Here is a 13,101-nt window from a genome sequence, read left to right on the forward strand (position 1 = left end):
ATTTAATGGGTTTAATCAAAACCATAATAACTGAAAAAAAGTAGCTGTTTCTAGAAAAACTAAGAACTCTATCTACAATACATAGCCATAATAGGATTGCACATATTTGAGCAATGAATCTAATATTTGAATAGTTCCTAAAACAAATCTGTACTGAAGGGGCCATGAAATTTTGTTTTTACAGCTAAAGTGGTGTCAAATTATGAGAACCCTGACCTGTACTACAGAAAGTAGGAGTATAATGATTTTCAGTGATTGAAATGAATCAGGGCAACACTCATAAATTGATTACTATTGAATATGAATAAATTATTATCAAAAAAGGACAGAAAACTGATGTGTAAATAATAATTAATCATTTTAAACTGATTTGTAAATAGGCTAATAAGGTGATTTGACAGTAATGCTGTCATTCTCTACATCATGGTGAACAGTAGGCCTACTGCAGATTCTGAACAAAGTTGGTCACATATCGATTGCAGGCTGCTAAATCAAATCGTATTGTATTGTAGAAGATTCAGTGGTATTGTCAGTGGAATCGAAATCGTATCGTATGATGTGGGACCCATCTTACTTCTTTTTTTTGTTCATGATGATGTCTTATTAAATGTGAAGTACCACTATCTATGTTATCAGTTTATGATATCTTGTGAATATTTTCCAAATATTTCAGCACCTGCAGACCTGAAACTTACTGATGAGACCCTGAAGAGAGCATAAAAAAAACAGACGGGACAGCAGTATCCTTAAAGCACGTCACATTTTAATATCTCATTTAAAATTCGTTCTACAGCACTTTCAAGTCGGTAAGAAAGCAGACCTTCACAGCTGAGAAAGCGCACAGAGCCGTGGCAGTGGGAGCACACACACCAAAAAAAAAACTAAGATGGGTCTTTCCTCGAGGAAGAAAATGGAGCATTAAAGTAGATGAGAGCTTTGCTCCAACACAGGAAGTGACCTCATCTACACTATCAGGCTTTCACTCCTCATGCTCCTAGACACTATGATCAATACATCAATCTCATGGACATTATGGATGATATAGGGCAAGGCTTCAACTACAGGGAGAGGGAGACATTACCGACTGATGAATATGGATATGAAGATATAATGATCAATATATCTATAAAAAGCATGCATGTGTACAAAGAGAAAACGCCCTGGCAAGGGGCCGGGCTACAAGGCATTAGGGGCCGTGGAAAACGTCTGAACTGGAATGTTAGTACTGACAGACAGTAGGGTGTGCTGCTGAGCAAGTCTGAGGTAAGTGATGGTGCTGAGAGTGCTGTGTGTGAGTCTGGGTGATGGGAGAGGAAGCCCAGATTAACTGTAGGTTCGGGTTAGGGTTAAGGATACAGATCAGATCAAGATCAGCACTCAGTCATGTTTGTGAAGGATATTGTTTTATGGTTTTGTATAACCACACAAGGGTAAGCTGGATTCTGAGACATCGACTAACAATCTTACTCATTCCGAAAGGAAATACTATAAATATGGTCATGAAAATTCATTTAAATTGGAAAATCAAATAAATGACACATAGGGTTCCATATTAAGTACCACACCTTACACGAAACTCAACGAGCCTTTCTAAATGAGCAAACTGTTTTAGCCACAAGGCACCCAATGAAAATCTTCCCAGAAGAAGTACTGGCAATGCTGTTATATTGAAAGGAGAATGCACACACACACACACACACACACACACACTTGTACAGACACATACCAATGCACCTGCACACTACCAAGCCACCAGTTACTTCCCGACTATTGTGGTAGTGGCACTAAAAAAGCGCAACGCAACTTCATACTCCTACATACTAATGTAGTTATAATGTATAATGTAATTCACTATTATGTTACAGATAATAAATGAATAAAATTACACAAAATATTAGCAATAAAAATGATTTGTTAACACATAAGATTAAAAAAATAAGGTGTTCTTTTGCAAAAGTTGATGCACTGCAATACTGATGGCACTTGTAGCTAATGTTATGGGGCTAGCCTTGCTGTTTCATAAAACAAATAATGTTGCTGTGTGACAGTTTGGCTCAATTAGCACCACACGAATCTTTAATCAGTTCTCAGAAATCCAACCAGACAACTATTTCTTTCACGCCATTCAGTGAAGAATTTGATATAAATAGCTAGCCTATTTAAAGGGTCACGGCATCACAAAGGGTCACGGCATCACAAAAAATCACCAACTTCTTGTTTTTAAAGTGGACAGAATTGGCTTTTCTGACACAGGATAATGAGATACTATATTCAGCTTCAGTGCAGCCACAGATTTGAGTGGAGTGCTTGAATGCATGGACACTAACACCACCTCTTCTTTCTTTACTATGACAAATATAATAAGCACTACTGAACATACTGACTTTGCTGATGCTGACTTGCGTACATGAGTGTTCTTGCATAGGTTCGGCTCCAGCAAATTAGTCGATTCTTTTAAGAAGTGGATGGCTCTGCCTGAGAGGAGACTAAAGGCAGTGTATATTGGCATGTTCAGGATGCCACTTTGGACTGGCAGCAAAGCCAGTTTTCATCATAGGCAGCTGTCGACTTGGTTTAAATAATCAAACTAACAAAATTAAAAAAGGCAGTGCCTTTACCAGCCATCCAAACCAAAAAGGCTAAGTAGATTTAACATTTTGTTGAAACAGGTGCAGTGGAGGCTAACTGAGAAAAATACTGTATATGGGGAAAAAATTGTACTTTTCAATATTTTAATATTTGTAATACCTTGGTTAAATCTCTGATAATCGGGGAAAAGTATGTTGAATTTATCTTACTGAGAGAAAATATGAAAAGACATGACTGTGTGTGTGTGTGTGTGAGTGTGTGTGTGAGTGTGGGTGGTTAGTAGATGCAGTTGGGAGATGCAATAAAACATCTTGTACTGATAAATGTGAGGATCTGCAGCGCCACTGACATGTGATTATTTATGGCAATGCCTGACACAAAACAGAAGTGGTTGAGTGTTCAAATAACAGACATACCCACACACAACCACACACACCCACACACACACACAGATTTGCCATATTAAGTTTGAAGTCAACAGACCACTAAGCATCTCTACTATTGAAATCCCATTACACTTACTATTCCAAGAGTTACTTTCAGACCTCACTCTCTAGTATGAGGAAAACGCTCACAGCTTATTTAGTCATAAATATAGAATTGTGCAGAATTTTGAGATGATCAGCCTCCGCACTACCCCGGCAGTCCCTCTCACCCCCGACCCCACCCCATTTTTGGAGGACGATAAAATGCAATAACAGGACCAGAGAGCACTTCACACACCATGCTTCTGCAAAAAAAAAATGTTAGGGCGCTTGATAAAGGAACATAAAATAAATATATATTAAAAATAAATGATTCATATAGTGTATATCATATACTGTAGTTACAGAGATATCTGAGTCCTTCTTATGTAAAGATGAAAAGTGAAAAAAGGGTTTGTTGATCAATGCTTGGTAACGTATAGCAAATATAATGATGCTTCATCTGCAAACCTCTTTGCTGAAGGTATCAGGCGCCACTCATGTAACAGCTTTTGTCTTAATTGCAACTAAACCAAAACCAGAGGAGGATAAAGAATAGGACAGGAACAACAGAAAATGGAAAAATAAAGTAAAATATAAAACTGGTACAAATGAAGTAAGAAAACAAGAGCTTTCTATCAAAAGATACAAGATGTTTTCTCTCCTCTCTTTTTTGTTGGTATTATTTTGTCTGTGAGGTGATGCGATGCACCAATCTGAGAAACAAAAGTTCCAAGTTCCCCTGTGAGGGAGTTTTTCACATGATGGAACAACATTTGCAAGGCTGCTTTTCTTTGCTTTTAATTTCAGCAGCGCCAACCTCAGGTTCACCCTCTTCGCCTTTCTCTTCCTGGGCTTTTGCTGGCTCAGCCGGGCCTCCATTGGGTGGTGCCTGCTCCTCCTTGGCTTCATTCTTGTTTTCTCCATCCTCGATGACTACCAGCTCAGCCTTGATTGTGGTGCTTTCAAGCCCCAGTACCTTCTTCGTCTCATTCTCGTCCTCCACGTCCTGGTAGCCCATGAACACCATTGTGACCGGCTTCTCCGCACTGGCATCATTTACATCGGTCTGGGGCACAGCTGGTGATGGTTTGGCTTCTACACCAGTGATCTCTTTGACTGGAGTAACCCCAACCTGCTCCGTTCCTGCCTCGAGCTTCTCGCCTGCTTCCACCACCCGTTGGGGTGTGGCTTTGCTGCCGTCGCTCATGGAGGCCTCGTCAGCCTTGTGGATGAGCTCCTCCACTTCGGACGAGCTGAGCTGATGCACGCCATTGGTCAGTGGGCCATCTGTCCCACGCACCTCATGCACCACTATAAAACAGGCAGGAAAGAATGAGGTCTCATTAGCAGACTTATTTGTACCTTATTCAATCCATTTACTACAAGGCTCTCATAATCCTAATTTGGTTCACTATACTTCAGTATCAAGTACTGGCTTTGCAATGCTGCTAAAATTATTTCTTAAAATATATTACAGACATCACTGTTTTCCCCTACATAAAATGCTATTCAAGAAATGATTAGCGTATTTTAAAGATGCAGTTTGTAATTTTTAAATGTCTTTCTGGACCTCTAACAATCATAAAACGTGAAAAAAAAAAAACCTTAGAAAAACTCTGATTCGCAATAATCCTGCATTGGGTTTGGTTATTTTCTTTCAAGCATCTGGTTACATTTTTTTTCTGGCCCAGAAATTAGCTCCGCCCCCAGCTGGATCAGCACTCAGTTCTGCTAAATTTTGTTACTTTTTCTTTCCAAGCAGCTCACAAGGAAATCAGTGTTTCAACAGAATGGATAGGACAGGGAAAACTTGCCAGTGTTGACACTGCACTTGTATTTGCAGCCAGCAGAGGGCTCTGAATATTACAAACTGCTCCTTTAATATGGACCATTGACAGAATCAGAAAGGATGTAAATATAGTTATTACAGCCTTATTGTATAGAAATGTAGCAAAGTGATCAATGGCCACGAGGGGAAGATTGTGAAGTAACTGTGGGGTGAAAGAAAAGTTCACTTCACTTGCTGCCCAGGACTCGTACAGAGCGTTTGGCAAGCTTAGCGTACCATAAGCAAAGTGGCTAAGAAGGACAAATGATAATTTAGAACTAATAGTCTATCAGCATTAGCTGTTGGAAGCATTAGTTTTGACAGTAGTGGGGGTACATGAATACAAACAGATTAACAGACACAAAAATAAAGCCGGTTACCTTATGTTAAAAAAAAAAAAAGAAGCTAATTGTTTTTATCTGCCAGAAACAAATCACTGACAAATGGTAAGGGAGGTAGCTTCAAGCACACACTACTAAAATAAAACTTAAAAAAAACCTAAAAAATAAGCAGAGTGAAGGTGAAAGTCATGCCTACAAACTAGTGACTGAGTTCAGTACAAGCAGCAAATTATATGTTTTAGATAAATTGGAATGAAAATAACTGAAAATCCCAACAGTTATGCCATGCTAAGCTGACAAACCTTTACGAGAAGCTGCTATACAGGTCACTTTGATTGTATTTATTTTAAAAGCAAGAGTTCTGATGATTCTAATGAAATTATACTCATTTTGTCTTTCTACTGAAAGCTTGATTCCACTAAGTAAACTACTCCTCCTTACATTTTTTAACAGTCTGTGTATTAAGTTCTTAGATATAAGAAGCTGAATGTGAACTTCTCGTAAAGCAGTCTTGTATTTACAACAGCTTTACAGGATATCCATCTACGTATTCCTAAACCAGTCACCTTTCTGTTCATCCTCATACACTTTGACCCCCTGCTGAGAGAGATCTTTGGGCAGTAGTGTGTTGGTGGACAAGACTTTGGTCTCGCCTGTGACCAGGTCCTTCTCAACTGTGATCTCTACGGAGTACATCGCTGGGCGGTCAACAAGAGGAAAGATTAACATCCTGCAATGGTGAGCTCTCGTTCTCCCATAAACAGACACTCAATCACTCATCTTTATATTTCTTCTTTATTTATTAATTTATTTGTAGAAATGGGACTCCAATTATGTTTGTATGTGACCATCAGAGCAACATACCTTCTTAGCCTTGGCATATCAGTACATAGCAGCATTTATTTTAAACAGTACTGATTACTGGATTTATTTTATATATTAAACAATAATCTTTCCTATCAGTGATGGCTATTCATGAAATTAGATGTGAAGGCTATAATCTAATATTTATCAATAGCTTAACTATCAGTGTTGAGCAATCATATCCCAAGGTCTAATTTATGGCCCCACCCACAACTTCATGGCATAATATATATTTTTTCTTATGACCATTGGTGGTGCTGTTGCGCTTGGTTTCCCAAAACCCAAAATAATCGGCCTTAAAACAACTGTTAAGAGCAAATAATCAGCCACCTGTTGCACCAGGGTATAAAGTCAAACCTAAACCATACTTTAAGAGTAGTTAGGTTAAAGCTAGTACAGTGTAGAATTTCAACTGCACCACAGACACTTAAGGTACGATGTGTAAAGTGATTGTAAATCAAAACTTTGGTGCACAGTGTAACATATTTCAGCTTCACCAGCCAAAGAAACATGCTATAACATAAACTTGATCTATACTCACATCTATAAATACGAGATGTGTTGAGACATGGGGAAGCACTTAATGTCGGTCTTTTTTTCAATTTAATATATTTAATATATTGACCAATTAGCAAAATCAATAGGATTGTGCTTTACATTACAGTTGTGACTCAATTTATTCATCTCTTGTATTTTATACCAGTATGCCACATATTTACAGCATTTTAGTAACAAACCATAGTAATGAAAAATTAAACTTAATCTGCATTTGAAGATATAAATGTATAAATCACATTTATTGTCAATATCTCAATTTAATGACATTGAGCATTACCCAAGGAAAGAGTTCACTGCATTGGTTGATATAAATATAGTCTACGTGTACTGTTTAAAAAACTGTATTTCTGTTCTGTTGTTCTGTGCATGGCAGAATTGTTCATTTTGAACTTCATTTTAAATTACACAGTAGTTTTATTTATGGTGAATGTTACACCTACTAGGGCACAGGTGTCATTTTTAAATTATACTTTAAGGCTATGTACACTATATGGCCAAAAGTTTGTGGAGACCTGACCATCAGACCATCAGCTTGTTGAACATTCCATTCCAGATTTAGTCCCTACTTTGCTGTTACAACAACCTCCACTATTCTGGGAAGGCTTTCCACTAGATTTTGGAGCGTGGCTGTGGGGATTTGTGGCTGAATGAACACAAGCGCATTAGTGAGGTCAGGTACTGATGTCGAGTAGGAGACCAGGGGTGCAGTCAGTGTTCCAGTTCATCCCAAAGGTGTTCAGTGGGGTTGAGGTCAGGGCTCTGTGTAGGACACTCTACCTCTTCCACACCAACCTTGGTCTTCATGGAGCTCGCGTTACGTTCAACGACCACAACAGAATTTACGTTCAGCTGGTCCAACAGGCTGCTGATGTCAGATGCCAAAAGTGAAACCTTATATTGATGTGGGATATGGATCAGATTGTAATTATAAAATTCATATAGTATTGCTCAAAAAAGTTGTCTACTGTTTTAAATTCCTTCAAATAGTATATGGTTATGCAGTAAGTGAGGAAGAAATTTTGCAATATAATAATTGTGTTTGGGAAACAAAATTTGTCGCAACCTCATTAGTTCTTGATTAATGAAGAAATAAAAAAAAAAAACTTCTTGGTAGTGGAATCTTGTGTACTTGGTGGGTCACAGAAAGATAAATATTTTGTAGCCTTCAATTATGATTTCAATTACAGTCTTTAGAGCTGCTGATGGCCCATTTGTTCCCAATGTTATTTTGTTAAGTATTGTATTCAGCCACTGCAGGCTGCCATGACAACAGCAGCACCAAGGTAACCTTTTCATAGGAGTTCGGCTGCCATGGCAACCTCAAATTTTGTGAAAGAATGTACCTAAAAATAACACACTCTGCAGTTTTTCTCAGCTTTACATTTTTAAGTAAAGGACTTCACAGTCTGAACATACTGAAACACACGGACACTGAGAAAACACTGAGAAAAGACAGTAAGAGTTAGAAGACACAACATTAGATGAAATGAAGATGAGGAGAAGCTCTAAACTGAGCGCCTGAAACATTTTAGCAGTGACACTAGCTAAAAATAAATACAAATCATTGTATATATATGCAATGTATATAAATATATGCTTATATATTTATAAAATACGCTATATTAATCAAAGATAAGCACTCAAAGAACACAATTATCAAAAAAAAAGTGCTTTTAATAAAGACAAAGATATATTGTATGTAAATATTTAACTAGCTCTAGTGTGGCCATTTATCGTAGCCTACTTTTTCAAAGTTTTATTTCTTTTTCAATCTAAGCTTGCCTTTACCCTCAAGAATAATTTAAATAAATGAAAAAGTCTGGAAGAAAGGCACCTCCATTTAGAGACAGACAGGCTCTGCTGTGAGTGCTATAAGGACTAATCAGTCCCTCACTTTCTCAGGGTATTTCAAGAGCCCTTAAAGGCCCTCCACCACATTCACCACTCCTCTCCAGGCAACAGTGTCACAGACAATATAAATGTTTGATTAATGAGTAAGACAAGGCCTCAGGTTATGAGAATACAACTGAAGATATCCCAAAAAAGTTTCAAAAAAATTCTGTGATAGTTCTAATAGACCATACATTTTCATGTGTCCAATCATAATGCTGATAAAAAATTTTTAACGAATAGATACAATAAACATAAGGCTGAGGCTGGAGTTATGACTGAGGGTTTGGGTTGAATGTCTAAATGAGCTACGCTGGTCAGGCACTCACCTGCTCTCATCATGTCAGAGTCACCCCTGGATTTCTCCAGACGAGGGCTGACGTGAACTTTGATCTCTCTGACCTCTAATGAAGGTCATGAAACAAGGATATGAGGAGCAAAGGAGGACAAAGTGATAACAGGTAGATGTAGGAAGACAAAGAAACAGATGCTGAAGAGGTGTGATGGCTGAAGAAGATTTGTTTAAGGACCTAGATTTAATCTTGGACTTGACTGAATGAAAACGAAATAACTGTCTGCCAGCTCACTGATTAGCTACTGTTATATCTCCATCCTGAGTGATGAGGCGGGTTTGTTTTACTTTTACTTAGACACTACATTTTTTTGACAAAACATTTTAATAAACATAGCTGTGGTTGAGATTGAATTAATTATAATAATTAGAATGTGTTATATATAGTGCCATATATTTCGTGTTTTATGGCACTCAGTGTTGCTGTACACACACATACACAAAACAATTACCTTTAACGGAGTCTCCCGTGACCTGAGAGAGACAGACAGAGAGATAGTTGAGGGTTATTCCAATTTTACTTCAATGAATCAATTATTCAGTGCTGGTATCTTTGACTCTGATTAAACATACATTTATATACTAAAGGAATTTCAGTAAAGAATCTTTATTCACACACTGGCACAGTTAAACTCGCTTAAATTTATTTACACAGATTTGCTTGCTGTCTAAAAAACCCACAGCTAGCTATCTCTTTAGGATACAGCTGTAACAATCAAACAAATCTACTTAAATGCAAAATGACTCAGTTGTTTAACAGCTCAGTGTGTCACAAGAACAGAAGATTTCAAACTGAAAGGCTGCAGGACAATTGGGAATTGGTTTAATCTAATCGACTGATAAGAAAAGTCAACTTCCGCATACATACAGTATTTCTAGTAATGGCTGATTGTGAAAATGTATTAGCTCGAAAATGAAACTATTATGACTGAGCAATCAGGCCAAATGAAAATCAAATCTAGATGGTGTTTTACAACTGACGGAGAGGCTGCATAAGTCTACAGTCTGGGCTAGAAACGATTCAGCCCCAGTGTTGCATCTTTTTACCATTCTGTGTATCTTTCTTCTGAGCATTGGTGGTGCTATTGTGCTTGGTTAAACCAAAGTCCAAAATAAACTTTAAGAAGTTTGTTAACAGCAAATCTAACACCCATGTCAAAAATAAAACATTATGTTGATGTATTTTTATCTTTGCAAGAAAGCCCTTCTACCCCATTTATACCAGCCTCTCCTGCAAATTTCATATATTTTTATGATTACAAAGTCTCCTTTTTAGTGGTAGTACAGGAGGATTAGGATTGTAATATATAATTCAGATCAGCGAGATGTTTAAAATGTTTAAAATCCTTCAATTTGAATAAATGTGTAATTTGAAAATCTTTTAGATTGCATGTTTGGGTAATTGAGAGCATGTAAAAAAACCTGGTCCCTGCCTCAATGGCAAGCCTCAATGGCATATCTCATTACAGATCTGCTTTTTTCCTAATTAATGATGATTAAAAGATCTGCACAGAGAATCTGCTCAAAGACGAAGACAGAGACCGAAAAAAAAAAAAACATCTGATATACTAATGCAGTTTCTACTGATGGGGAAGTGGATATTGATCAGCACAGGAAAGCACAATCAGAGGCCATAATTACAGCAAACATTTCTCTTTACTGCTGCTTTCCAAGGCCCTTTTAAAATACTTAACTGTTAAGACAGTGGAGATTTATCTAGATCAAGGTCTGTTAATTTCCTACCAATTGTTGCCACCTTGTCCATTTCACAGCTGTTTTCCTCAGTGATAAGTGAAACTCTTCTACAGTGTATACTAGACTTAAGTGTATCTATGCTGAGTGTGCATAAAGACAAGTGCATTAGAGGATATGATCTGGAAGTAGTGGACATATAGACATAGCAGAGTCATTATGGCTACTAAATGTCTGTAAACGGAGCCTGTAGGTCTCCAAATCTACTCCTAAATCCTTCTATGCAAGCTGCAACTGTCTGTGACAGTCCTCCTGTGTGTTTTACTTTAACTGTGACGACATAAGGCTCACCATGTTCTCTACAGTCTTGGGTTCCTCTTGCTGGGCTGCATCTGACAGGTTTTCTTTGGTGGACGTTGCGGACACACCTGTCTCCAACTCCTCCAGTTCCTGTTCCAGTCTAGAGCAGGAACACAGAGTACATGGTATGAGAGTATAATGAATCCGATACCTGCTTCTTATAGTCTACCTTGATATACAGTATGCACAAGAATTTAAAGGAAAAATCCACCCAGAAACACATTTAAAAATATGCTTGAAATATTAAAATATTTGTGATTTGTTTAGTGATTCTGGTGCTACTTTGATGGTTGACACTGTACTTCTGTTATTCCCCTGAGAAATTTGTAGCTGTAACGCTGCTATGTTAATATCACAGGAGAAGATCGATAACTCAGTTACAATGACATTTAATAGAAGAATTTTTTAATGATCTCAAACATAAGAGATAAGGGGTGTTCAAGTAACATTCAATGTTATATTCATGAGAAATTCAACATAGAAGCAAAAGTTGGACTCTAAGTTCGGGAATGAAATACAGCTATATGATGCAGTTGCACAGAGACTCGGCTCGGCTAGTTAGAGAGCTATGAGATGATGAGCACGATTGCATTGATAAGCTTCTGAAGCAGAGCGTACAGAAGAGGACGTAAGAGAGCTGGACAGGCTAAAGGATACATTAAAGAGTTGCTGCATCAGTCTCTTCAGGTAGAGATGGAAGCAAGGACTAATTCCCCCTGGCTCCACTATCAGCATGTAGTTTAACTGTATTGTAGATAATGTAGGATACATAACTTACAGTAAAAAACAGACTAATTTGTCAATGAAAGAAGTTTATACCAAAAAAAGTCAACTGAACTGAAGCTCACATGTTTATTATACATACAGTCAGGTTGGAATTTTTTTCCTTTAAGACACCATGTTGTTTGAGCTCAGCGCAAGTTAATGAAAATTGTGGAGATCATCAACAAAGTGGAAGAATGTCATTTAAAAAGACTCACACTTAAAGGTAATTGAATTTTTAGACACACCATGATTTGATTTAAAAGCAATACTAATATGATTCATTTAAAGCTCCTTGTTCGCACCACGCCTTAACGTGTCAGCTCTCTAGCATTACATTTAGTGGTGTGCCAGACTGGAGCCAAGGCCCTACTCTGAGATATTGGTATAGCATTAGAGGGTGAATTTAATTTGGACTAAAGAGAATTACACTGATCTGCCTGCCAGTGAGAAGCCTGATGCCATTCTTTCACTAACATGAGCAAACTGAGACAAATTGGCTAAGCAGGAGCATGGCAACCTGTTCTAGAAAGACTTGTATGTAGTAAAGAAACAGTTAGTTATAGATAAGCTAAAGATACACCGATTAGCTTGACTGAAAAGATTACCTCAGAATAGCCTCCTCAAGTCCTTTAGTTTTGGCCTCATCTTCTTGAAGCTGTTTCTTTGCTTCATCCTCCTCCGAGCCAGCAGAGGGCGCTCCATCTAGCAGCCATCTCTCCCTCAATGCCTTTGACTGAGGAAAGAAATAAACGTAAAATTATTAAACATTGCATTTGCATGATATATTCAGGAACAAGGTCAGAAATGGGCTCCTCCCTGTTGCATTTGCCTTTTGTTAAAATACATTAAAATGCAGTCAAATGATGTAAACAGATGTGTAAAATGTAAATAAGACAGTAATTTTCTGCAGTGGGTGAGTACTAACATGAGTTATTAACACAATATAACAATTCAGTATGATGTGGAATAAGATTTTATATTGTATTATATTGTTTTATAATATAGTACAATATAAACGCTATTATTTTATATAATACTAATTTTATATTTGGAAACAGGATGAAAATTTGTGTGCAGATGTGTGTGTGAGTGGTGTCCATAAAGATAAACACCAGATTTACCACGACCCCGGCCAGTATAAAGTGGTTACTGAAGATAAATGAATGAATGGACATGATCAATTGTTCTTATATAGCTAGCTAATTTACAGCTGAAACTAGAATAAAACACTTAAACATAAACATAGGATATTGTGATATAACTTTTCTTTATATATTTTAAGTAATATTTGAGATATTTAATATGGGAAGGGTGCTTGGACCCCACAGATCGCTGCTTGCGGCTATATTAACTAATCAGTATTAAACTTTCTACTCACACTCTTGATTTTGTACT

At 37.4% G+C, this 13,101-nt stretch overlaps 1 protein-coding gene across 4 annotated transcripts in view; it reads right to left on the reverse strand.

Moving 5' to 3' along the window:
* Positions 1 to 741: 741 nt before the first annotated feature.
* palm1a (paralemmin 1a) overlaps positions 742 to 13,101 on the reverse strand; it is a 31,506-nt gene continuing 19,146 nt past the window's right edge. For 2 of the 4 annotated variants that reach the window (XM_026922664.3, XM_034308823.2), the window contains exons 4-9: positions 12,312 to 12,439; positions 10,933 to 11,041; positions 9,342 to 9,363; positions 8,867 to 8,941; positions 5,792 to 5,923; positions 742 to 4,367 (exon numbers count right to left, since the gene is read on the reverse strand). In XM_026922664.3, the coding sequence (XP_026778465.1) occupies positions 3,811 to 4,367; positions 5,792 to 5,923; positions 8,867 to 8,941; positions 9,342 to 9,363; positions 10,933 to 11,041; positions 12,312 to 12,439 (1,023 nt within the window). In that variant the 3' untranslated portion in view covers positions 742 to 3,810. The remainder of the gene's footprint in view (positions 4,368 to 5,791; positions 5,924 to 8,866; positions 8,942 to 9,341; positions 9,364 to 10,932; positions 11,042 to 12,311; positions 12,440 to 13,101) is intronic. The other 2 variants (XM_026922673.3, XM_026922680.3) reach the window with 2 other exon arrangements.

This window comes from Pangasianodon hypophthalmus, chromosome 11 (assembly GCF_027358585.1).
Source record: "Pangasianodon hypophthalmus isolate fPanHyp1 chromosome 11, fPanHyp1.pri, whole genome shotgun sequence".
Lineage (NCBI taxonomy): Eukaryota > Metazoa > Chordata > Actinopteri > Siluriformes > Pangasiidae > Pangasianodon > Pangasianodon hypophthalmus.